The sequence below is a fragment of the Daphnia carinata genome, chromosome 7 (genome assembly GCF_022539665.2).
Source record: "Daphnia carinata strain CSIRO-1 chromosome 7, CSIRO_AGI_Dcar_HiC_V3, whole genome shotgun sequence".
Taxonomy (NCBI): Eukaryota; Metazoa; Arthropoda; class Branchiopoda; order Diplostraca; family Daphniidae; genus Daphnia; species Daphnia carinata.
Window position 1 is genome coordinate 8,795,658 of NC_081337.1, and position 27,299 is coordinate 8,822,956.

At 40.1% G+C, this 27,299-nt stretch overlaps 2 protein-coding genes across 4 annotated transcripts; one reads left to right on the top strand and one right to left on the bottom strand.

Moving 5' to 3' along the window:
- The first annotated feature begins 451 nt into the window (after nt 1–451).
- LOC130703714 (mucin-2-like) lies at nt 452–18,440 on the top strand. 2 transcript variants are annotated; one of them, XM_057525167.2, is made up of 3 exons: nt 452–656; nt 5,417–5,523; nt 16,796–18,440. In XM_057525167.2, exons 2-3 carry the CDS (start codon nt 5,510–5,512, stop codon nt 17,952–17,954), a joined length of 1,173 nt encoding a protein of 390 aa, XP_057381150.1. In that variant the 5' UTR covers nt 452–656; nt 5,417–5,509; the 3' UTR covers nt 17,955–18,440. The 2 variants fall into 2 exon arrangements, with proteins under 2 accessions (XP_057381150.1, XP_057381158.1); XM_057525175.2 differs by lacking the exon at nt 452–656 and adding an exon at nt 5,158–5,275.
- Nucleotides 18,441–18,458: 18 nt separating this feature from the next.
- Nucleotides 18,459–25,495, bottom strand: LOC130703920 (uncharacterized). 2 transcript variants are annotated; one of them, XM_057525388.2, is made up of 3 exons: nt 25,306–25,495; nt 19,551–19,818; nt 18,459–19,240 (listed from the first exon to the last, which is right to left on the bottom strand). In XM_057525388.2, the coding sequence occupies exons 1-3, from the start codon at nt 25,317–25,319 to the stop codon at nt 18,848–18,850; spliced, it is 675 nt and encodes a 224-aa protein (XP_057381371.1). In that variant the 5' UTR covers nt 25,320–25,495; the 3' UTR covers nt 18,459–18,847. The 2 variants fall into 2 exon arrangements, with proteins under 2 accessions (XP_057381371.1, XP_057381364.1); XM_057525381.2 differs by having other exon boundaries at nt 19,551–19,824.
- Between the last annotated feature and the right edge of the window lie 1,804 nt (nt 25,496–27,299).

The window sequence follows — 27,299 nt, forward strand, 5'->3', positions numbered from 1 at the left end:
AAGTTTGAATTAATGTGCTAATAATGCAAATTCGTGCAAGGTATTTAGGCTTTCTCCATTCTTTGCATAATTAGATTTGGCAAGGATAGAATAAGGCCAAACGGAGTTGCAACGTCATCTGGCAAACATGTCGTTCAATGTCCTTATCAGGAAAGTGTTGGCCAGTATGACATAAAAACAGCCAACATTTCACTGAATTACTAAACCGAATCATTATTCCAACTTCACGCTAAAGTACCTCTCCATAAGTAACGTTGGTCTATTGTTTTTCTTCTCTTTCTAACACGTAGTGTTGCTAGCGTTTGAGTCAACTGAGCGGACATTTTTTTACGATTTGGGAAGCTGTTTAGCAGTTTAGGTTTCGGTGTCTGATTTAATGGCCAGCTGATTAAGCGAATAAAAATTTTAAAGGCATTGCAACGTTGCAAAACAATGTGATGTTTATGGGTACTAGCTGCGAAGAGTGTGCGGTTGCCTTCTCAGGCTCCATCGTGTCTATTGAGCAGTCGCCTCTTTCTGAAATGTGTGATTCACGTGTCGTAGCTGAGAAAGAAAAAAGAAGTCGGTCATTCGTTGCAACGGTTGGTCAACATGAGCTGTAGGATCTTTTCTCGTCGAAAATTGGAGTGCTGCTTCCTGCAACCTGGAATTAACTGGTAAGTGCCCATGCAATTGTTCAGACTGAGCTTTCACTGCGATTGTGCATGGCCGCTACGTTTTGGCGCCAAATTTCTTGTCTTTCATGCCTATTTTTGGTCGTTTGGTCTTCGTCCACTAAACAATCAATGGCGATCATGTCGCTTCACTGAATTTTTTCCAATCAGGGTCTGCTTTTCTCCACTCAATTGCACTTTTTTCTCCATGTCATCTCGAAATATGGAGGGAGAGCGATGTCGATACATTCTTCATTTTCTCTATTTTTTTTTTTTTGAAAACTACTTTTTTTTTGGGGGGGGGGGGAGGGGAGATTGGTACAGCCCATATTTTGAAGCGAGCCGAAAGTGTGTTCGTGCATCACAGTCATTTTCAGGTGTTAGAAAATTCTCACATCCACCTCCCGCTCGCATTGTGCAACCCAGAATAGTATCTAATTGCACAACACCATCTTTTCTTTGGTTTTTCATATTTATTTTTTTTTTACTTTATTTTTTTTTTTTTGTTAGGGCTGGGTGGGTGGGGGGGATTTCATGATTCACCACTTGACGGTTTCCCTCGATGCACATCAGACCATAATCGAGTACACATTTATAAGCCGTGTATGAATATAGTGGAACGTCTGCGGTCACTGCCGATGTACCCAGTGTCTTTGGAAACGTGATCGATGTGACGTACTTTTTTCTTTCTTCTCATACCAACTCTCCCTTTAGTTTTTATTTTCTTTTTTTTTTATTTTAAATGTAATGTATCTGTTCTTTGACGAACGCGCCAGTCATCAATATCACCAGTCCATTTGTTAGTACCTATCATCTCGGGGTAAGAATCTCTCTCGTTGTCCCGGCTTCAAAGAAAGGTTAACGGTACAAGAACCAGAGGGAAGGGCGGAGTGAGGGGTAGAAAAATAAACACAAGCATACACCCTTGTCCCTGTCTCTGACATCCGATGAATAGATTAATGGTAATAACCAGTTAACCACCTGTGTGTGGCCCTCGTGTTACGTGCCGCACGCACCGTAGGAAATCTAGGCAAAGAGGGTGTCGAAGAACGTCGAACGCATGACTTTTTCTTATTCGTCTTGTCGAGAAGAACCAGTCTTGGGAATCTCATTTCAATGAGAATTAGAAACGATTTAAAGGGGAAGTCGCCTTGAGGGATGCGTATGAAGATGAGGAGAAATATTTAGACTCCCCAAGTCTTTGAGTAGGGAGTCTGAAACCACAAAAGTTTGGGAACATGGCGCAGACATTCTCGGTTTGTGTTGTTTTTTTCTTTCCAAAAATGATTCGTTCATTTTCCCTTCACATTTTTTAAAGACTTTATTATACATAGATAGTTAAAAGTTAGGCAATTTGAAATAGAATCTTTGGCGATGTGTGAACAACATGAGGACGAATAGAAAATACGATTTGTGAAGGCACATCGAATTGCATTTATGTGCATTGTGTCTATGTACTAGGTGTATTAAGGTCACTTTGAAAAATAAGATAGAATGACGGTAACAATAACAAAAAAGCTGTTTCCTGGCCCACTGGGTACGAATCGTGGTTGGGTGTAGGGAAAAAAAAAAAAGGAATTGGGGAAAAAGAAGGCGGTGACGGAATGTCATCGGCGGAAGCAACTTTCTCCAAACATAAACAAAAGAAGCGCCAGAGAAGACAATAAAAAATTCTTACCCAATATGTTGAGGTGTTTGTTCCTATTTCCAAGTTTATTTTTAGTTTGGGTTTTTTTTTTATTTGGTTACAGTTATCGTCCACCACAATAGTATCCAAAATGAGTTGTTCATTTCCCTCTTAATCTTCGTTTGTATTTTGCCAAATTTATAGAATGAAAGGCTACGTCTGTTTGGATTTTTTACGCATAGCCCCATCAACCAAAAAATTTCACTCATTCATTTTGTTTGACGGCCTCGTGCTGGCCCACCTTGTAAGTCGGACATGCGTGTTTGTTTTCCACCTGACTGGGAGAGAGAGAGAGAGAGAGAGAGAGAGGGCATTAGAAGTCGAGCAGAATGATGTGAACCGAAGATAATTGCGACCCATTCAGAAAAGATTGTTGGTTTTTTTTTCCAGCGTGAACGATATTAATTCGATTGATCGAGCTTTGCTTTCATAATTGGACTGAAAAACGAGAAACGTTTCAGTGGGGAAAGGTTGACCGAACAATTTTAACTAGCCGTGAAAACGAGGCTGATGCTTGTGTTATCCGGCCACGCCAATATCCGTGAACTGATCAATGAGCTCTATCAACAGTTGTCCGTTCCGCCGAATTTTTTCGTTTCTTTATTGTTGTTTTTCTTTTTTTTTGCCCAATATTGAAAAAGAAAAATGAAGTCGGAGAAATCGGGATGAAAGGCGGAAAATTGACCTCGGCAATTCCAGAAAATTTGATTTTCATTTTGCCTCATTCAATTCAAATGTTTTGGGTTGGAGGTGGACAATGTAAATTGTCGTCGTAAGTAGCCGAAAAAAGGTAGAACAAGTCTTTTCTTTTGGTGGACTAACGGCCCTCGCATTGGTCACAGCTTGCGTAAAAGCGTTGACTAATGACTGGGCCGTTGTACATTACGCATCAGATTTGTCTAGTCTAATAAGCAAAACTAGGGGAAAAAGAAACGAGGAACTCATTTTTGTTTTGTGCAAAAGGATAATGAGCTCCAATTTCTTTTGCGACAAGAAGAAAGAAAACAAGTACGAGAAAACCACCAAGTTAAATGATCTTCATGTTATGCTACTGGCCTCGCTTATAGAAAGAAAGAGATAATGAGCTTTTCTATTCATGCCGTGAATACTTGCATAGTTTAAGGACGAGAAATAGTTTTGGGGAAATAGCAACAACCTCGGAACAGTTTATGAGAACGTGTTTTTCTTCCTTCTTAATGCAAAGTCAAAATATTGAAACGTACCTGATTGGCATCCCGCGTGAAAAGGCTGCGTCCTTGCTATTTTGTTCCTCTTTCTTTAAATTCCAAATTGCGAGAAGGCGAATTACGTGGTTAGATGCGATAATATGGGAGAAAAAGAAATAAAAAAGAAAATCTCCGTTCTATAGAAATTATCGTCAATCATTCACGGACGTCAGAGATGGACCGAACGAAAATGATGACATCATCCAACGGTACCTTTCTTTATGCAATCACGCAGGCTCGTTAGGAAGGGAAGGAACGCCGCGATGTGACGACAATTGTTGCAACTTGTTTATTCTTTCGTGTACTGTCCCGCTTCCTTTTTCTCGTTGGAAATAGATTCATTTTCACGGGGACCTTTTTTTGATACGCTTTCACGAAATGATTGCCTATCCCCTCTTTTTTTCTCTTAAATTTTTAAATAACAAGTGGTACGTGTATATATTAATTATTGCCCGCTTCATCGCAATCTCCGGGGTGTCTATAGCGGTGCATTTCTTCAACTATCACTTGACTGGTTATTGTTGTTGCTGAAAGAACATAAGAGAGGGACCCTCGGATGACAAGCGATTTCCACGCTGGACACGCTGCAATGAGAATGGGGGGAGGTGCAGCACAGTAGCGCTAAGACGCTCGATAATTGTCTCCGCGTGACCGTTCAAAAGAAGAAGAAAAAGAAACGAGTCTTAGATATTCCGCTGTCGCCAATCTCGATTGGCTTCCTCATTTCATATTTAAACTGGAATTTCACATCTAGGAGGCTCTTTGATTTGTGATAAACCAGAATTCAGCATCTTTTTGAGAATGTGCGTAGATAACGTTCGTGATTGATCCAAACGTCGAAACGGTTAGATTGTCCAAATTTAACGGTTTTTTTTTCTTAATTGTGAAAAGAGCTTTTGAGGAACTCGAGTACGTACTTGACCGGTCTTCAGAAGTTGGATCGTTCATTGCTTTGTTTATTGATATTTCTGAGGTGTATATTTATTTGTTTGTTTGGCCGTGACGCTTTGATTCGTGTTGAATACAGAGTGGTTTGTATGGCTATTCAATTAAGCGGACTCCCCAGGTCTTTCGTAATCCCTGAGGCGAAAGATTGAATTTCCTTAAATGACGTCTTCGGGTCCCTTTAAAAAAATAAAAATCTTTATCAACGAGACGGAACAGATCCAATCAACAGTGACGGTTTCGAGAGATCATGTTATACGAAAATAGAAATTTTATTTGCCCAGACTGGTGCATGTGTCTACCGGCCGGCTAGCTCTGCGACTAGTGGGCCGTCGCAGTCCCACTCACACGCACATTTCACCTGCCCCGGTCTTTCTCTTTTGCTGCTTGATCCCTCGCATTTTTCTATTAAAAAACAAATGCCAAATCCAAACTGAGAAAACGGGAAAGTACACAAGAGAAAAGGAAGAAAAAGAAAGAAGAAGAATAAAACAAAACAAAAAAAAAAAAAGATAGTATACATGTATTTACTAGAATAAGCATGAAAAAACAAAATAAGGCGGGCTATCTAGCTGATATAAAAACCCTCGGCTTGGAGAAACCGAACGTTCAGTCTTCTCCCGGCCGCTTGGCCCACAACACTCGTACTCACCTCCTCTTTTCTCTCCTCCTATTTTTTAAAGCCATCCCATCCTCGTCGTTCCTCTCACTTGCTAGAATTTTGATTTTGCATCCGTCAATTTTGCTTAGTAAACAACTTGCGCGTGAGTGATTCTATTTAGATTTCTGTCGTTTTTGCAAAACATCAGTCAGACATTTTTCAGCTCATTTTGTGTTCTGATTGCGTCCTTTTTTCCTGTCATCGATCATCGAATCAAGTGCCTGTTATTTTCTTGATTGACCAGGTCTGACCAGGTCCGATTCTTCCAGTCTACCAAACCGGCCGGCCGATCGCACAGCAGGAAGGAAACGACTGTCCAACACAAAATAATCCCGCCATGGCTCGAAACAGGTACGATTTTTTTTTCTATTTCATTTGCATGAGTAGAAATATATCCCCAGTGTTGTTTGAATTGTGACGGGCTTTTTTCGGGCCTGTCGTCACACACGTCCGAAACAAAAACTGATGGATGGTTTCACTAAAACCTGTTTGTAGTAGCCAGTATTTCCGCTATTTAGAGCGCTATCTCACTCGAGATGCATTAAAAAAAAGTAGCGGCCGGTAGAATAAGGGGCGAAAAAAAAAAAAAGTTTTGATATTAGACATTTCAATTCGAGTCTAAACAACAGTGTGAAAAAGGAACAGGTCGTAGGCTTGATTAAACGCGTGCTAGACTAGCCGCTTCGTTAATTCGTTCACGTCATTTGTGGAATGGAAGCTTTTCTGATGCTAAAAGATTGTCGTCCTTGGCATGACATCGTTTACATTCTTTGCTGCTTGTTTTGTTGTTGCTAGTCCTATGGATCATTATTCAGACGCCCCGGATTTTGTTTCTGACACAAACTCTCTGCCATTTTTTGTTTTCCGTTAGAACATCAGTCAAGATGATCTTCTTCTCGTTGTATCTCTCTCTCACTGTGTCGATCGTCACGCCCGACGAACGCGACAACAGTCGCTTCTCCGCTTCGTTTCTTGCCATTCACATACCTTTATTTTTACTCGATACGAACGCCCGGAACACACTTTTAGAAAGGTCTTAAAAAAAAAAAAAAAAAAAAAAAAAAGAGTTTGGATGGAGGTGACGTCATAGTGTTGGAATCGCGACATTAGCGCGTCGTTGAACTTGTCACAGTCTCTTTGGCGTATCCATTTTTTTTTTTCATCCCGCGCTGCGTGTCATTCATCATTGCTGGCGCGTTCACGCTCGACTGCGACGCCATTCAATGTGGGTCGCAAAACAACAAATCTGAAAACAAATACAAACCCACCAGTAGGTGAGAGACAGCAGAGAAAAAAGTTGCCGCTCTGATTTCATCTAAGAAATGTTCTCGGCCCTTTTTTGCGGTTCGTTAATCGCCGTATCAGGTGTACACAACAGTAGCAATTTAGTGTTGCCAAGTACCTCTTATATATATATTTAAAAAAAAAAGATATATATATATAGATATACCAAGTGAGATGGCAAAAGCAAATAGCTGCTACTGTTCTTTTTGTGTGTTGGGGGGCTTGTTATGATTGATGGGCCATCAGGTACGATATTTCGGTCAATGACGAAGGTACGCCTCCGCCAAACCACCCACATTCTCATTCACCTGATTTGAGATAAAGGATTTCTGAGTAGGCTTAACATCGTTTTAATATTTCTGTGTTTTTTTTTTTTTTTTACAGTTATTTACTGGAAATTTTTTAATTTTGCCGAATAACGTGATGATGGCTTGTTGGCGGGCGGGCATTTTTATCGATGTTTTTAAGCGGGGCATTGCGCGCCGCTCGCGCAATAAGAACTTAGTTCAAATAAAAATCCGTTTTTGGAGGAAAAAGAAAATACGTCGTTAGACGAGCATTAGTGGTCATGCGGAAAGCGGCACCCACGAAATCACAGAAACCCCCCCGCATCAAAATAAGAGAAAGAAGAAAAAATTATTTTTTAATATCGTACTTAGTTTTCATTCTTTACAATACCACTCCATACTAGGTCACCGCCAACCTAGAGTCGCATTTCTTTTTCGCTTCATTCCTTTTTTTTTTCATGATTACAACGTTTTTGTGTTTTAAATTTAATGTCAAAAGGCTCGTTAAGTACCAAGAAGTGCGCTGTCGGTGTACCTATACGCAGGCGGCGTGAGAAACGTAGAAGACGAGGGATTTTAAACTCTCGCCCTCCATCCCTGTATAACTCATTTCTTTCTACAACTCATCGTACGTGGGCTATATGTCTTCGTGCATTTATTTTTTGTCGTTCCTTTTCTCTGTTTCCCGGAGGTGCCGGACGCGCTCCAGGGCAACATGTCATCCCCCTTTCTCATTGTTTCCTCCCCCTGCGCATTTCAAAGCCCAATTTGTTTCATCAAGACTTTGGGGAGGGTCATACACGAGGCCTCTTTTTTCTTTTTCTCTGAGCACTATCATCTACTATAATTCCTTTCAACCATTTTTTATGGCTTGTCTCATTGGTAGCGCCGACAAATCATTACAGACGCGTAATAGTCGTTGTTTGACGTAAACTATTGTTCCATCCAGCGCTATGTAGCCCTGGCGATGATAGTGATGGTGTTGAGGAATCGATGATCGATGAAATTGGGTGCTACTTAGACGATGAGGTAAAGAAGAAAAAGTTCAACCGTCATCATACCATATCCTACCTGGTCCAATCCTCTAACAATCGGCAGCACGGAGATGATTCGTTTTCATATCTCACCTTTTTCGGGACAGGTCTTATTGCATACCTTCAAGTTCGTAGCCCCGACACGTACAATAGAGGGAAGACAACAAAAGCCTCCAAACATTTTCAGGTGTTTTTTTTTATTCTACACGTTATGGCGTTGGACAAGTAGAAGGAAAAAAGCAAGGAGGGAAACGGGAAAAATTAATGTTTTGAAAAAAACGGAGAGTTGGTTATGCGATTGTTATGTCCAATGTCCGTTTCAATAGGGTCGTGACTCTCTCAAAATTATTGCTTTACCCACATCTCAGTCCTCCTCTAAAGAAAGAAAATTGGCTTTTAAAGAAATTTTCTTTTTTTTTTTTCTTTTCGGACATTTCTTTTTGTGATGTGTGGTGCGTATACAGTCAATTTCGGTAGCCGCTGAAATACGCGAAATCTTTTCTTTTGGGGGCCCTCCATTCAACGACTAATTTACCTACCGTTTGTGTGTCCAACTCGAGATTTTTCCTTTTAACAAAAAATGAATGTCATTGTCGTTGGTTTTCCTGGATGTGCAGAGAAGTCCGGGACGAGGGGAAAAGAGATAAATACAAACTATTTTCGACAGTCATCTACAGCGTTGACAAGATCCTGTATTCAGTTTGATGGATAGCAGCCTCTTCATCATTCATTATCGCGCTTTTTTTTTTGGCATCTTTTGGCTCTTGCGACGCCCAACAATATATCGAAATGAAGCGACCGAACGCGTTGTCGTGTCCTCTCGCAAGTTCATTTGTTTTCATTTGTGTCTTGTTCTTTATCTCTTCGTTTTTTGAAAGTAAAAAGATTTCTCATCATTTGAGGAGATCATGATTCAACTCGTTTTCTTTCACAGAACGAACGTTGATGAATTCAGGTTGATGAGCGCTACATGTTTGACTTGTTTCACTTTGATTCGTAATGTTGAAGTGGACCGTGTGAGTGACACGCAAGATGAAGGTCACGATATATAGGCAATCCATCTAATATCCCTTCCGGCCGTCATCACCGTGGGCGCCGGCCATAATTTTTGTTAAAAAAAAAAAAAAAAAAAAAAAAAAAACAAAAAAAAAATCAGTCCACCTCTTAGCTACATTCGTTTATTGACTTTCTCGAATGTCGTATGTCTTTTTCTTTAGCATTTTTTTTTGTTTTACGGTTTTCTACTTTTTTTTTTATGATGGGGCACCATTCGTAGTGAAAAAGACGGTCCTTGCACAAACGAGTCTACGGTTATTGTTTCTTGTACGTGGCCCAGCAACACGTAATCGCTTTGAATGAATTTTTTTTTTACAGTGAAAAATTCGAGAATCAGAAAAAAAAGACATGAAAAATAGATATCGTAAAACGATGTCCACTTCGGTCGCCATCGTTGTCACCTTGTAGATTGTGCCGTCTTGCGCACATATACCCGTTTGTCCCCTTCAATTTGGCAAAAAAAGAGAGGGACCCCACTGAGAAACACGTTTTCGCGGTCCACTAAAACACATAAAGCATTCGGCGTGTTCTGAATTGAATCTCAGTTTATGTCCCCTGTTGCGCTGTTAAACAAACGCTTGTTTTATTTCGACGTGATGAGCGTGTTTTATCTTACGATTACGCCCACCTACGGGAAACAAGAAAAGCAATCGCAATTTTTGTCAACGTGAGAATGAGAGTGAGTCGTGTGCAGTAGAAAACAATTGAAAAAGGCCAATCGAAAACATTCGTCTTCCTCCCATTTTTTTTTTTTTTTGTGGTTGAATTTCGAGAAGAGAAAATGCGTATCTGTGTTCCGTATCACACAAAAGACTACGTGATCTAGGTTCCAATCTATTGTGTAGACGTAGGGCCGCGTTGTTTTGTGGTGACGTGGAAATTCGAGTCACAAAAGATGGAAAAAAGAAACAGAAAACAAAGAGATTGAATTGATCTCGTACAAGTCTCACCGCAAGGAGACACGCAGGTGTGCGCGTGATGGGGTGGCAGGTGTATCTGTTTTCCGAATGTATACACACACACACACACCCATACTGTGCGCTTTCACGGTGGATGACGCACGTCGTGATCACTTAGATTGGCGGCGAGTGACAATCAAGTCTGTACGATTCGGGCGTGTTTGTTGCGTGCGATGTTTAACAGTCGATGACTCGCATCTTTTTTCACGCCTAAGTTTTTGTTTGGCTAAATTTCAAACGAAAGAGAAAAAAAAAACCCAGTACATTTATCGTCCTCGCGTAGTCAAACAGGTTAGGAAGAGGTAGATTGTTTGACTACATACTAATACTCGGGTTTTTACGTTCTGGTCGGTCAAGTGCAACTCTTCATCGACACGTCAACGATCTCTTGTTTTTTTTTCGATTTTGAGAGGGTTCGTAACAAAGGTGGGAGTTGATTGGAAGAGGGTGGGGCGTCGTAATTATATCCTATAGATAGCGCGGCGATTCAAAAATAACTTCGAACAAAAACGCTTTTGATTCTTCATGAAAAAAACATTGCGTGTTGGAACTGCCCGTTTCATCAACAGTCTTTGATGGATACGCGATGACCAAGGGTATTGTAGAAGCAGACGGGGAGGGATGCGAATTAGCATATTGTGTTCTATGCACATATTAAAACTGGGCACTCGATACTTTGTTGAATTTAGAAAAATCTTAGATTCTTCATTAGCGGGGAGAGGTTAGAGGTCGAATGGTTTTACCTAATCACATAGATCCACGAAAATTAACTGTGTGGTCCAGAGAATCGTCTAACGTCTATTTTTTTTTGTTTACCGTACGTGCGTGTAAAGTTAGTAACATAGTTGTTTTTCTGTTCGTGCGTCTAGTGCGCAACGTTGGAACGAACTTTTGTAGTTTTGAAATAGAAAAGGCCAGCGCCGAAACGGAATCATCATCGATACCGTTGTGTGATTCTTGTAGGCGAACTGTTCAACTTCATTAGCTGGCCCCGACAACATCAGAACACCTGTCGCTAAATACTTAGAATAGTCTTTTTTTTTTTTTTCATCGACTGACCGCGTGAACTGTTGGAGCGTGTGCTGCTAGCCCACCCGTATAAGTATACAAACACGCAGCTGACTACGAAAATTCCCGCTCGTTTTCATTTAGTTCTTTTTATCGCTGGGCTTTTCTCACCTTTTATTAATTTATTTTTTATTATTCAGCCTTCTCTCTCGTTTCGCTTCTTATTCTTAATCGTGTTTCGTTAACGTCTGTAGCCTTCCTGCTGGCTTTTCTTTGTTCCTCTGCGTCTTTGTGTGCTGATCACCGTCAACTGGAACAGGCCATCGAGGCAGTAGTCTCTTTAAACGCGACGCACTGACCCAGTGTACGCATTCAAATACGGAAGCTGGTTCGTCTACATAAATAGATTTGTTTTTTTAAATATGTTTTTTCGAGTCAATGATAGGACAAAAAATGGAGGAGGAAATTGAAAAACAGTTATTTGAACGGACAATTACGTCTTGTCTCTATCGTTTTTTTCTTTCTTACGTTTCGATAAAAATGACGCGACGGACTCATCCTGTCTCGTAAACTTTGGCGATAAAATTGTCGAAAAAAAAAAAACAAATTGAAAAACTTGTTTCTTAGTCGAATAACACATAGTTCGAACAAACGTCCGTGAAGGCATCAACCTCAAGTCGTTAGCGACTCATGTCAGGTGAAACGTTTAATAACAAAGGTTCAGTGACAGCGACCATTTTGTCCTACCAAGAAGATCGTTAAGTAAAAAATTGAATGAGCGATCATAATTCGTGTGTTTAGCGGCGGCAGAATTCGGTCGACTTTGTGATGCCCTTCCAGATTTTATCTTCAATTTTTTTTTTGAATGAAACTCCATTTTTTTCTTGCCTTTCTTTTGCTTTTTCAAACTATTGCGTGTTTTGAGGCATCCAACTCGGATTGATCGTTTCTAACCTTCTTTTTCGATGCATAAAAATTTAATTGAATCGTGCCCTAATGCGCTGGCAGCGATTGTGGGAAAAATTGTGTTGCCATGAAAATGGGCCAGTTTCATCCGACTACGTCTAGTCTCGGCATTCCGCAAGCAATGGAGCGACTAGTGCTGGCGGAATCTTTAAAAAAAAAAAAATGGCACACAGATTCTCGAAATTACCTTATGGATCGTTGACTTTTCGATCAGTTCCATCTAGGTAAACAAACGTTGGCTGTAACAACGTAAACAATAAAAAAAAAAACAAGAGATACCATAAAGGTGGAGGTTATCGACGTTGAATATGTAAGATTTTTTTTTTTATCCTTGCCATTTCTCTCATCATGATTTTCACAAGTCTTACAATCCGTCCGTAACTAACGTTGTCCGTTAGCATAAAAAAAAAATATGTATTTTCGGGGAGGGTGTTGTTATGTACGGAAAACAAGGTAAACACTAAAAGCTGTGTTACGACGTCATTTATTTTCTGAAAATCTTGTTTCGAGATTGCCACTTAAACACGTCGTACCAATATGACGCGTGTTTTCTGCTTTTCTCTTAAGATGTTGTTTGTTAGTCCGCATTTTTTTTTTATTCACGTCCATAAAATCCCGAAAATGACTATCACCTCATTCGTAACATTTCATCCTGTCGTCCTTTTTTTTTTAACTCGTTTCGTTTGGTGGGAATAATTTTGATTCGAACCGCAGAGTGGCGTCGTCGTCACGATATTTTTCTACCTTTCCCGAATATTCCCAATAATCACGCGTTCGTTCAGTTCCTACTGCCATCTAGGCATCGTGACGCCCACTCGTATCCGCGAACACCACTCTCAAATCATTTTGCGCGCTTCCCAACTACAAAATTAAATTTTTTCTGAAACACCTGTTTCGAAAATGTATTCCACATTTTTGGACCTTTGCGCTAGATTGTTTTTCATTTAAAATCGCTAGAGATGTTGCACCTGAGGACGTGCTTATTTCAAAAACCACCTGCATCACTTCAATCAATTGGTGATGGAACAGAATCCCAGCCGCGATTCAATCGCCAGAAATCAATTGACAAACAATTTTTATTGCGTTTCTTTCCCCTCTCTTTGACATACCATTTCTAAAAATAGCAACTCATGACCCCCCGACGCCTTTTCAATGCCGTTGAAATGGAATAACAATTAAAAATTCACCTGCTGAGTTGGCCGGTCCAACGGATCAACAGCACACATGGCCATCTGAGGGCAAGGCCATTTATTGTATGCGTCATACACAAACAGTTCAGCTGGCACACAATCCCTTCCATTGTTCGATCCACCGCAGCGGGATATTGTGTAGATAAGAGAAACTCATTCTTTATAGGCATGTTTACCTTTAATCGTATTTTTTTTTATATAAACCTTCCTAACGGGTCAGCATCCAATGGTTTAACAAAATTCCAAACAGTTCAAATTGCATGGAAGACGGTCCGACACTCCCACGGTGGCGATCGGACGGCCTTGGTGTTGGAGAGCATTTACATAAAAGTCTCACCACTCCACCGCCCACTAACGTGTTGGCTATATCAACACGATTTGTTTAATATCGATACACTTAATTGAAAAACAAAGTTGATTAAACGAGAGAGGAAAAAAAAGAGACAATATTCGTACTATAAAAAACAAAAATTCGTCGTAAAGTGTTGCATTCCATCGTCGTTCCAGCGTTCCAAAAACCCACCAAAAATCCTTTTGTGAAAAACAATCAACCGTGCTGATTCTTTGTTGGCTCATCTTCACCCAAACGATTGAAACGATGCGAAACCAAATGATTTAGTCGTTTTATTTTTACTGCATTTTATATTACCAATTTCAGGACTTGGTTATTAGTTTTCTGCAAAATTTGGAGTACTATGCGATGGTTGTCTACCGAATTCTATTCGTGGCCTTTTTTTTACAGCGTTTCTTTTCCATTTATTTGACCCCATTCCGGCCATTTTGGCCATCATTTTTGACGCTGTCGACAGTCCAAAAGCCTCGTGTTTGAATAGGTCATTACCGTAACGAAGTTGAGCATATTCGGGTCGCCCCAAACACGACAGCTTACACGTGTACCTATTTAGTATTCACGCGGAACACGACCATCAACGCCTGCGTATAAAAAATACCAGCGTGCATGACCTGGCTTTTCCGCGTGCCATCATTCCGTTCGTTTTGAGTACAACAAACGATTCCCGAAGAATGTAATGAATTTTCTAAACACAAAGGCGAGAAAAGGGAAAAAAAAGAATAATCAAAAACGGGACACTCCAAATAATGATGATGATTTCCAAGTGTAATTTTTTACTATGACCTCTATTTTTCATTACGATTATTTTTGAAATGTCGACGATATTACCCCGGTGGCCGGTAGGTTTGTGAGGAACGTATAACGAATCTTCCAAATACTTGTAGCCCCTTCTATACACGACGTTGTGTATACTTATTCAATTTTCAAGCTACCGTATACATTACATCTAGCTGCTACCGTACATTTTCGATGTAATTACTAATAGAATTTTCTCCGGTCATCCGGGATGCAACGGATTTGAGAAAAGAGAAAAAGAAACCCATTTCTCACACTCTAAATGCTACCGCCCGTTAATTTGGTACATGTAAGAAGAATGAGGGGGTGCTGTACCTATTTATTTATACGCGTGAAATGATACTGGTGCACACCAGCGCGATGTAAACTCTTCTTTATTACAATCATTTCAGACAGACTGAGGCATCATTTCATTTCTTTTGGAGGAAAAGAGAGGATCTCAGAGATAGTTAAATATTTGAATTCAACTCTACAGCGATGTAGAAATGATACAATTCAAACGTGACCTTTCGGTAATTTCGTATATTTTTCTCGCCTTCGGGATAGTCCTTCTTTAGTATCAAAACAATTATTTTTATGCTAGAGTCCCTTTTCTTTTTATCATTCCTTTTTTCCCCCACATTATTTCGAATGCCATCGCACTCGTTTTCGACCTTAAAGTGCTACTGTCTTCGCCTGATTCTTATTCATGTAGAGTCTCCAAAGCCATTAAGACAACAGAGAAGGAATGACTGTCGTTATACTTTTCGGAATTAAAAACAATCTTCATTTTTACGATCACCCCTTATATATAACTTAAAAAATTCTAATCCCTTCAAAAGAGGAAAAACATGTGAATGACCCTTAATCATCATTGTGTAGGCAAACAATAAATCTTTTGGCGACGTGGGGTCCTGCGCATACAAGCCTAACGGGCGTATAACGTCATCATTTTACTTTTTGATGCTCTTCTTGTACAAATAAAAAATGCATTTTCTTCTGCAGGCAATACTAATAGAACGAATCACGTAGACATATAAGATGTTATCAGCCGGGCAAGGCGCTTCTTACATGCACAGCAGTAGCTATTTGGCTTGTATATGCATTCATTCACGCGTTCATTTCTTTGCCAAGTCATTACGCCTATTCACCTGTAATAGTGGAGTGGCGCAAAAAAAAAATAGGATGATAGAGATGCTTTCATTTTTGGGCAGAAGTGCAAGTAACAAATATAACCCTGATGACATGGGTGAATAGAGAACCACGTTCTCCGGGCAAATGTTTTCTCTGAATAGGCGGAGTCCACATGAGCAGCAGGTGCTGGCCGTTTTATTTACGGAGAGCTCGTAAATTACATTTTGCATCCGACAAGCCATGGTTTATTTGCAACGGTATTTTTTATTTATATTTTTTTTTTTAGATGTTGGGTTAGCGTCTATTAAACTCGCGCTAAAAGGCGGATGACAGATGTTTATAATGTCGAAGTTTCGCTTTTTTTTTTTTTTCGGTGTGGGTTTCTCAAGGTGACGGTGCGAACTGCGAGCCAATTTTTGTTTTTTTTTTTTGTCTCGACGGGTTTCCCATCATTGGCGACCGGTTGATTGACGCCAGGTGTAGTTTCTACATGTACCCCACCAGACTGAACGAAGTGTATTTTTAGTGTGTGGTCTTCCCGCGGCACCGCAGTTGCCCGCCTTATAACGTTGAGAAATTCACGAGAAATTTGTCGAAATGATTTTAAAAAGACAAAGCGAAACAAAATGACTAGTGGCGCTTTAAAAGTGACACGTCTAGTCTCTAAAGAAAAATAAAATTATATCGTCTGACGCACGTGAGTAAGATGTGAGCTTCCACCCTGCGGGTCTAGATTATTATTGCGTGACCTCTAATCTACAATTTTGTTTAATTGGACCATCTAGTCGTGTCTATTCCTTTTTTTTTTTGGCATTGTGTCTTTGATGGAATGAAAACAAAAAGAAAGGGAATGAAAGTAATGTTAAATTGTTATCCAGCTAATGGGAGTGATTCGTGTCCGCGTGCCGCTATACGCGCAAAAAAAATGCAACACCAACAAAATAGTATACAATTAACCGAAAATATCAGGAGGGAGGTGGTTGAACGCTGTAACGGTGTTTTGTGTGTGTGTGTGTGTGTTTTGTTTTCAGCAACACTGGAATAATAAATTATGAAATAGACAGATTTCCCCGAATAAAGAATAACTGTGGGTATTCAATTTGTTTTGTAATCAACGCAATTGTTTACAATTTTGATCTCAACGGGGAAAAAAAAATGGCGAATGGAATGTAAAAGCATTTCGATTCAAGATCAAAAGAAAACGGACTTTGGTTTGCGACGTTAAAGCGCCTATCAGAGGCGGCGTTAGGTACTTAAAAAAAAAGTAAAAGAGCACGTCATTTGTTACGCTGCGGGAGATGACACCCGTTTCGCTTGAGGACCCGCTTTTATGTAGTGGACCCCTTTTAAACAAATGGTTCGAATCTAGTCCGGAATGACACACATTATTCTCGTCTCTCCCTTAACCGAAGAATAATAAAAAACAATACGGCCAGAATTTCTTTTGTTTTCTTGTTTTGTTCTCTACGTTTTCATTAAAACTGACAATTACATAGCACAGCCGGCATTCACTTTCATTCCCATCTTGATGGAAATGACTTAATTAACGTTTTTTAATTGTCCCCGTGTAACGATGCAGGTGTACCGACTACAAAGTGCCATTCCTTTTTGCCGTATCGTTTGTTTGCTGTTGCCTGATGACGACCACCGAGGCCCGGGCCCAGTTCAGCAACATGCGCGTCTTCAGAACGAGTGGCATGTTCAGTAAAGACCATTGGCGTCCTTTGGATATTCTGAAATCGTTCAAGGTGAATCGAGATGAAGAAGCAGGTTCATCTTCGAGGGCGGCCGAAATTGTCAGTGCCAGTTCGATCAAACGCGTAAGTATGGCGGCGTTGTTGCAACAACTCAATCAGGCCGGTAACGGAAAGAAGGAAATTTACTTCCCAAAGCTGGCCAAGAACCCCGAAGAGCTTAATCATACCATTCCAGTAGCGGTTATCGAAACAAATCCTTCAACAGCTCCTCCCGTCAGCAAAGAGAGTCCCATTCGTCGGGTGAAGCTTCCAGCTGGTTCTATTTCTTATTCGCGAAATGGTCCCGGCTCGAAAGGACCGGCCATTTTGATCAACATTAATCCTCATCTTCAGCGATCGACGAGAGTTCCTAGCACCGAGCCAACAACAACAATACCCGAGCCAACAACAACAACCGAGCCAACAACTACAACCGAGCTTACAACAACAACAACGGAGCCATCAACGACGACCGAACCTCAGACTACAACGACAGAGCCGTGCGTAACAAAAATTTACATCAAAGCCAAAACACCAGCCGAAAAACAAGCAGCGAAAAATGATGTTGACAAGATCAAAACGCCCTCTGCTGTCAGGGCTAGCCCGTCCAGCAAAAAATTGAGTCAGATGCCTAATTCGCCAATCTATTACATCAAATTGCCAGTGAGTTCGTTCGTCTCGGGTCGAACACCCTTTAGGGACGACTCACCTGATGATTATTTCAAGCAATCGCCCATCTTTGTGGCTACCACTAGACGACCGGGCAGTGTGGCCGAGACGGAAACTACCGATTCTTCATCTTTGGACACGTCGTTATCGACCACGACACTCATGCCACCGCGTACCAATTCACGTGTTATCAACATCAAGGGACCGTTCGTGTTTAATGGCAAACCGGGCGGCATCTACTCGGCACCAGCTCCGTACAGACCACCCAATTATTTGGATCTCTTACATCAAATCTATCCGAAACTCAAGAGAGCTCAATTTATCAGACGCTAATCTATTTTTTTAATTACTTTTTATGATTAAAAGTAAAAAAAAAAAATGGAACGAAATTTAAAAGGATGAAAAACGAAGGAGAACATCACGCTCTTTATTTAATCACCGATGTTGTCATGACTTGTGCCGTGCTATTTTTGCTAATAAAGAAAATAAAGTGAATGCCGTCAAGTTTAAAATATATTTTTGTAATTTCGATTGCCACCGCCCGGAAACTCGAATGTTGACATTGGAGCGTTGGGTTCATGCCGTAGTCGGAATGGTTATTTAATCATTTCCTTTATATAAAACATGTTTTGTTTTTTTTAACATTATCGTTAATAGTATTAATATTTGCAGTGAAATTGAACGTAGTTTTGCCTGTTTTCTTTTTTGCTTGTTGATTTTGCCGTTGTTTTGTTGTGTTTTTTTATTACTTCCCCAGTTCATATGTGACAACGTGCCGTGAATCAGAAAATACACTCATAACCCCCGCTTTTAGAAAAAAAAAAATAGCAAAAACATTTTCTTTTTCGCAATTTTATTTTATAACGAAAAATAACAAACGTATTCCACCGTTTATGTACACACACAAAAAAAAGTCCAGTGAAATGACGGTTAAAAAAAAGAGAGTGGAGCAGACGAGAATGGAAAACAAAATACGTTACTCGCGTTTCTTTTTCATTTCTGCACGGTCATTTTAATTTAACAATGATGCACATTTCAAGCTGATGAATGGGTTAGACACTTTTGCGCGCGCGCTTTTCTAAAACAAAATTTGTTATTTTAGTTTTCGTTTATGTTTTGCTTATTTTTTCGCTAATGGCATGCTATAGAATAACGTTAACACGAAAAAAAAACAACAACAACAACAAGGCAATCAAAAATAAAGAAAACAAAATGCGGGGGGATGTTTAGAAACTGAAATGGGCGGGTTGGACGAAGTAAAGTTGATTTGGTTTCCCGTTGCCTTTGAAATTCTTTTTAAATTGAAATTTCTTGTAGAAGGTGGCGACAGTGGTCGATTGCGGTGCCTCTGTGCTGCTAGCGGTCGACGAAATGGGCGTCGGTGTGGTGGTCACCGGAGCACGGTTAGAAGGTTTGACGAAATATAATTTGTGTGGTTTGCCGTTGTTGTAATAATTACGCCGATAGGGCTTCTTCTGATTCAACGGCGAAGGGCTGCTAGACACAGGAGGTGGCGTTGTAGTCGTCGTCGTTGTTGTCGAAGGCAAGGTCACACCCAAGGGTAGATTCCAATGGTAAACATTCTCCGGTTTCCCGTTTGCCGTGAAGTCGACCGACACCTAATCAGCGTAATCACGTCAAAAAGACTGTCAACATCAACAAGACTAGCGCACAACAATTTACGACAGCTAAGTTTATTTTTATTTCAGCCATTATCTGTGCACTCCCCTCTGTTCTTGCTGGAGCGAATCAATTCGTTCCACAGCATACACCAGTCCTTTTTCTTTTCTTTAAAACTTCTTGTTGTTTTTTTCATTGAAAGTGCACCGATATGCCCTCCCATTAACAAAAAAGAAGCAAAGGACGTTTGCATAATGATATAATAAAGCATCCTTTGCAGTCTAACAATATTTTGAAGAAAATGTTTACCGTTTCAAAAGGTTCAGGTGTATTTTTCTGGTAGCCGGATGATGGCAGAAGGTTAAACGCAGAATAGTAGTGAGGTTGAGGCGGCAATTTAATAAAGTACACGGTTGACTCGCCCTTTTTCTTGCTCGACGTGATTTGCGGCCTTTCGCTGCCTATGGCCCGATTCAGACCCAAACGCTTCCACAGTATGGCGTTGTTCAACCGGGGATCGGCAGACGCCGGCCAACAACCGGTCATCACCATCAAGATAACTGGCAATAGTATCATTCTAAAATTGAAGAACAAATACATTTAATATACGTGGCAGAAACTGAGATTTTTTAAAGAAATTATTGTAATGCACACAAATTATAGGATATAGTTTTCTTGGTCGTTTTAACCATCTTTAAATCGTTTCTTTTTATCTTTAGAATAGGGTTGCGTCTGGAACCAAAAATCTCAAGCAACCTGAGGGCAAAAACATCAATCTGGCCACCAACCGAGTTAAGGCAGTTCTTGTGTGCTGGTTTCCAACAGAATAGCAGACGACTCTTAAACTATAGAGGCAGCACTGTCTTACGTTTCATAAACGTTTGATACGCCATCAAATTCGCACCGAAGAAAGACGGCCAAAGTATTTCTGTCGAGACGGCCACAACCTTGCCCGAGGTTTGTTGACCTTTCAAGGCTGCGCCATAGAATTTTAGCCTAAAGGTAATCTCGTTCGTGATCACCACTGGGGTTGATGATTAGCAAAAGTGTTAACAGCAGTTCATGTAATTGAGGCATGTAGGACTATGATTCCTCTGATTGTTTGTTATAGTTAATGCTTTTTTGAGGAGAACGAAGATGAACAAGGAGAACCATCATCATTCCAATGCCACAAAACGAAAACGGCTTTGTGGTATTCAAACTATTTAGGTCCACCGAGAAGTTCACGACTTTAATTGCTTTTTTGTACTGGATTTTCCTTCTTGTTTATCAACATTGTTGTCTAGAAATGTTAAAAGAACAAATTGGAAGCTAAATACCAATCAACCTGGCGGCTAACATTATATAATTTTTGTTTTCTGTTTGTTCTTTTTCTTTTTTCTTTTTACAATTCGGAAAATGCAGAGCTTCTAGTTTTGAGGAGTGGGTAAGAAATACACGTGCATTGGCGTCCGGGAAAGAAAAGGGGTAGGGATTTGATTCGTGGGAGTGGAAAAAATAAATTTTGCAACGTCGGTCATCCATTGGAAAAGTTTTGTACGGTGGAGGAGATCGGTCTCGACATTTAGTACCGGAACCCTGACCTTTTTTTGTGCGCCATTTCGTCCATTATCTCTTTTCGTGTCTGTGCATGCTTTTTTTCTATTCGTGTTTTCGGGACAACACGGCCATAGAACAAACCCGAGTGTTCTTTCGTGTGTGTTTTTCTACCGGCATGACTTTTCTAAGAAGAGATATAACCGATCGTGAAAGAAAATCAGCATGCATTTAAACAATGCCCAAACTAGGTAAAAAAAAAGTCTTTTTTTTTTCAAAGTCTAAGTAGAAACGACATGTGGTATCGTTTCACGATTTTTAACTGTCTCTCCTCGTCATTACGTCCCGAGTGGCAATGACTGCAAAACGCAGACAGAAGAGAGAAACAGTGCCGCATAATTTCGCTGTAAAACTGTTTAACCAAATATGTGCCCAAAGGGAAGATAGTAAACTCAAGATTGTTTGATTTCCGCCATAGGCCAGCAGACAACCTTCCACTAGCGTCGATCTGCACATTTACTCTACAGGCAAAATTGGAATGTGGGGCGTTATCTGAATCTTCGACACAAAAGTAAGTGACTGTTTCATGATATTCCCATTCCGCTGATGTTGTTCCTGTTGTGAATTTCCCAACATCTTTTTATTTTTTCACGATGTGGTAAAATTAAGTATCCAATGGAATGTTTACAACATTCCTTGTTGAGAAACATTTTGTCAGTGAACCTGTTTCTATCGTGGTAAAGATCTATTGAATATCTTCGTGCCACACCACTGTTTTCGATTGAAAATTCGATAAGAGAATTTAGAAATGTCTAAGATGCGAAAAGATTCGTCTTCGGGGGTGTCAGTTTTCACCTGTCACACGACGAATCTCCGATTTCAAGATTTAACAAATCGGCAATCCGCTTCGGTGCATCTGAAGTTAAATTTTTTTAGCTTTGTCAAAGAATTTTGAGTAAACGTGAAAAGAGGAAAATGCTCTGTGTGTTCTGTACAGACGAAACGATAGATGATAGGGAGATAGGCGGAGCGTGACATGCAGGTGAAGGTTGCCGTCACGAATGATTGCATTGCGGTTACACGTCACGAGAAAATTTGGCTATTTAGAAGCAAAAACAACAGCACCGGTTTAACAAAAAAATCAATTGACCAGGGGGTAATGAGGAAATGAAAACAACAAAAAAGACTTAAACTCGTAAAGCGTTTTTTTTTTTTTAACGGTGTAAACCAGTTGCCATGTTAACTTGAACTTGACGAGAGGATTCACTCTTCATTATTGATCGGGTGGGCATTAATTATCTGGAAGAACGCGATCGAGTAAAGATGATGTTGAAAAAAAGAAAAGGCTTGTTTTCCCCGTTACACTTTTTGTGTGGTAATGAGATTTGCATTGTTGTTCCGACCTGTTCCCCCATTTCGATTGGAAATCCGGAAATCCATTTACTTGCTTTATCTGAATGTTTTGGCGACTTGTCGTGTTCTTTTTTTTTATCAGTTGCGGTACATTGAAGTAAAACCCCAGTAAAAACCCAACAGCGAGTTTCTGCGCTCTTCCTCTCGTACGTTTTATTCTCCCCCTCCTGTTTTTATGTTTGGTCGAGTAGAAAACAAAAACCTCCCCCTTCCAGGAACTACTTTTTTTTTTTTCATGTTGCTGCATGTTTGTCATGTGAGTTTTAGCTGTCGGCTAAACAACTCATAAGAAACTTATTGGATGTTCCCAACCGTAGGGCGAAGAAGTTAAAATCCGAATAAAACTAGACGCACTCAGGATTTCTTTTTTTCGGGAAAAAAAAACAAATGTGACGAGTAGCATTTTTGAATTTGAGTAGAGAAATGGAAGGTATGAGGCTATTCACCTTTTATCACATTGGACACGGCTAGCACGTCAAGGACGTACCCTTGCTCCTTCTTTTGTTTCCCGACTGTAAAACGCGTCAATGCATGATTGCATTGATGGTCTCCCTTTATTGACCAGAACAATTGCTTGACAGTGTCAAATGCCTTTCGTGACTTGATGCTATTGTTAATACTTAAAAAAAAAACAAAAAAACATGTTGATCGTTGCCAATTGCTAACCGCAAGTTCAATATCGGAGAGAAGGCACGAATGTCTTCACCCTCCAACTTCTTGCCTTTGCCGCGTTCAAAGTCCTCCCGTGTCACGGAAAATCACGCAGCATGGAAGCATGAAAAGTCGCAAGTTTTTTTTTTTTTTGTTTTGTCGTTCTTTGAAACACTCTGAGAAATTCGATAATCTTCTATTTTTTTAATGCTCTGAGTGTGTAAAGTGTATGATCTTCACTTTCACTGGAAAAGTGGCGTTAGTCGAACTTCTCGAATGTATGCGTGACCTTCTTGTCCGACCTTTTTATTTTTCGAGAAGCCGTGAGAGAAATTTAATTTCTCGAATAAAACGAGTGAAGTTTGTTTTATTGCCCGGCTAAAAAAAAAAAAAAAATGCCGTCGGTAGCAAAGTTTTGTGTTTCACTTGCAATGTTTTCTTTGTGTGTCTAAAATGCACCGATTGGCCGGGCTATGATACACCGACTGCGCACGGTATTTTTCTACTCACCGGGGTGAACATGTTGACGAAGATGATTACACGCATGGCGGTTCACTAGACGGATCTAATCGTGGAAATGAAGAAGGCAATTGTTTGCTAAGCTACATCGTTTTCAATGTAGCACTTCTTTCTTTTTCCCATACGTGTAGCTTCCACTTCTTATGTAATTAAGCTCTTCCTTTTGGGAGGGGTTTTTAACAAAAGATGCGTTAGAAAAAAAGGCACCGCGGAATTTCCTTCACCTTTTTTTTCTTCTCTTTGATCCTTGTTGTATTCACTGACGTCTGTGAAAAAATCAGAGCCATGCAAAGGGAAATTGTTGGATCTGACAAGCGCAGAACTTTGTAATTGACAGGTTCCTGTAGTCAGTTTTTTGAGAAAATGGCAGAACTGACGCGCTATTGTCAGCAAAATTGAATGCGGTTAGACTTGTTTTGATTGCGCAATTTTAGCTGTTGGAGCCGTAACGCTTTTGTGTTAATAGTGCGTGTCTACTCGAAAAAATACTCGTGTTATCGAACGTTTGATCATGTTGGCTATCTCTTTTAAATCATGTCCATCATTCCGTAATGAGAAGCAAAGTGGTATCACTCTAGAAGCTTTTGGAATTATGAAACAGGTAAAAAACAAACAAAAGAAAAACGTATTGTATGCCACAAAGGTTTTTTTTTTTTTTGTGATTTTAAGCGGAGTAGAGGAATATGAGGCAAACGGATACGAGTTTCGCAAACGTGATAATTAAAATACCAAATGGCAAGAAAAATAAGACAAAAAGCATTACTACAGGACGTCATCACGTAAAGAAAACGAGAAATTACTTGTTTTTAAATATATCGGGAATGATGCAAGACGCTGGAGTAACACTCTTTGTCGCTCGTTTTTATTTTTCGTAGCCAATGGAATGTAATAGAAAAGGTGTACTCGCTATAGTCAGGTAGCTGGAGCAATTTAAATGCTGTAAAAGACAGGAAATGGACCGCGAGGAACTATTTGAGTGCGTAGGTTCTCCTACCGTTTTTTCTTTCTTTTTCGCCGCAAGTATATCGAGAGCGCAATACATTCATTAATGTCATAATCTCTTTTTCTTTACATCCATGCGTTTTCCCTATTATTTTTTTTTTTTAAATCATCCGTTAAAAAAGACAAAGACGCATTTTTTTTGGCGAGTGTTCATGCTAATGACCTGTTGCCAGATCAATGCCTTTTATAAAAATAATCTTGATGGTCAACTGACGAAACAGTGGACAAAGACATTGGATCGCGAGGCTGCACTCAACGAAACCTTTTTCTTAACAAGTCCACATTTAAAAAAAAATAAAGAAATACATTTTTTTTTTGCTGGTTTGAAACAGCTGCACTTGAGGCTGGCCTTTCTCTTGCATCACCATGGGTGGGAGAAAGATGAGAAAAGAGCGGAGAAAACTCCGTTCGATTCGTTGCGGATGGCTAGTCTTTAGTGAATGTCCAAGGACGGATCAGCTTAGACTGTCCGTCTCAGTGTTGTTGACGCCGGACAAACAGCAGTGGCTAAAGCCATCGCTCACAGATTTTTCTTTTTCAAAAAATACTTTCCTACCCACGTCGTATTGAGACCGCAAGGCCGTTAGAACGGACTTGCGACGGTTGAGCCTTTGGCTGCTCTTACGTGCAATTGCACGTTATTGCCGGTCAAGCGGGCGGGCAAATGCACAGTCCAGCAAGGCACTCTTCCTTGTTTTTTCCCCCAGCTATTATTTATCTGTTTGTATTTTTTTTTTACACGCAGTATCGTTAAAGAGAAGTACGGTACAATTCATTTGAGGAATGTGTCCTGTCTTACTCTCTCGCTCGAGGCTTTCTCAGTGAGAGCGAAGAAAGCAGAACATTTAAGTCGTACCACTTCCCATTTCAATCAGTTTAATTGCCAAAACCAGCACCGCAAAAAAAAAATAACAAATTAAATTCTTAATTTTTTAAATCTTACCTCGTCAAAGACATTGTGTAGCGTGGGATCTTTAACACTGGCGAATCGTTAACTTCAATCGTCCAACAGATTTTTGATTTGTTTGATTAATTCGATCTCGTTGCGACACTTGCAGTGCCTCAGTAAACTCGAAAAATCAGATGTTTTGGCAAAGAGGATCTGAATTTCTAACTTGCTTTTCGTGCTACGTTTGTTAACAATTGGCTTTTAAGAAAATCAACAAGAGAAGACGAGCACAGTGTTGAGCGTCATCAACGAGTGGCGCAAAGCGACTGATGCAGTTCGGCTACTGGCGAAGACTCTTTAATAAAGGCCCCGGCTCACGGTTGGGTCCCGCACCGCAAGAACTTGATACACACACACACACACACACACACACACACACACCTTAGACTTAAACACACCTTTGGTAGTTCTTCTGCCGATGGGAATTGCGATTCTTCTTTGTGTTCTTTCAAGGGGGTGCAACCACTGATACAAATTGTGTTTTCTTTTCTAATTTTTTATTTTGGTCCCGTTTAAATCCGAAAGTCATTTTGAGCATCTGTTGCTATTTATGTTGCGGGGGATGCTATTTTCAATAACAGTCGAAGAGAAAGTCTTTCAGTAAGAAACATTCGCGAATTGAACCGGAACATTAGCCGTAACATCTTCCATTAGGAAAGTAAAAGAGAAGTTTTATATTGACTGGACAATCGATAAATTCACAATAAAATAAACGGGGAAGTCTAAACATATCGAAGAGAAAATTGTGCTTTCGTTGGGGCTCTCTCTCTCTCGCGGTGAAAATGCTTATAGGCTTGTTTTGGCACAGGAGGATAGTAAATTTCCACTGCAATCAGATTGCTTGTTTTAGACACGAAGAGAAAATTAGAACAGCCGTTTTCTGTCATTGCAGCTTTCATTGATCTACCATCAATTAAACTACGCGCCAAACTACACGCTCCAATTCGTTAGCACGTTCCCCATTGGACAATAGCTGCAATTCATACCTTTTTAAAATTTTTGCTGGAATGGCAGAAAAATCTCCACCGTTCCTTGTCTTGTTGACCTCAATGACGATTCGTTTCTAGAAGTATTTTTGTACCGGCCAAAACGGCGGTTTCTTGGGTATGAGTAGGCAACAAGTTATAGGTTCGTCATTGACGCTGCGTACTCTGAGATGTTTCTTGCTTTTTTTTTAAGTTATTGTTTTTCTTTATTTGTTTTATTTGCGCCTACCTTTCGTTGTTTCACTCCACTTCATCGATCAAACAAGTCACGACAGGGGGTATCACGCTGGAACAAATTAAAAGGAAAGCGACCGTAGGCAAAACGCGCTCATTATCATCGCTTGACTTCATTAATGTCATGAATTTCGTGAGATGAACTAAAAGGTCCATCCGCATATAATGTATACATACAGGGAATCCGGTTAAATTTCAACAGCTTTTAATTATATGGATAGATTTTTTTTACCCTTCCGTGCAAATTCAAAGTTGTTCCGGTGTTTGACCAGTAATTTTATAAATAGCTGGTGATTCTGGTTAGCAGATTTATTTTTTGCGACAAATTCAATGACGCAATGACGGAACAAAGTGCAAATTAGGTTTAAAAATTTTTGTTTCGCCTGTTATTTGACCCATTCCAAAAGAAAAAAAATTTCTTTCTCGTCAAAGTGGACCGAATTTTTTTCATTTCCACGGAATGATGTCCAGATGCTGTCGACTTTCTATCCGCCTTGCATTTTTTTACGGTTCTCTTGCTTAAACAATGTCAACGAAGGCGACGCCTCTTCGTTGTTCCAGGCTCGTATAACACAACAATCGTGTAAAAACAATTGAAAAATGCATCCAAAATGGCGAGAGAAAACCAGGACGTCATTCCGCTTCCAACTACGGACGTTTTTACTCGTTCATTCCTGTGCTTTATTCTTTAGTTACATCCTCATATTCAAGTGTCATTCCATTCCACACGGTTCATTCTAGTTTACTTATTAACGTTATTTGCCATAA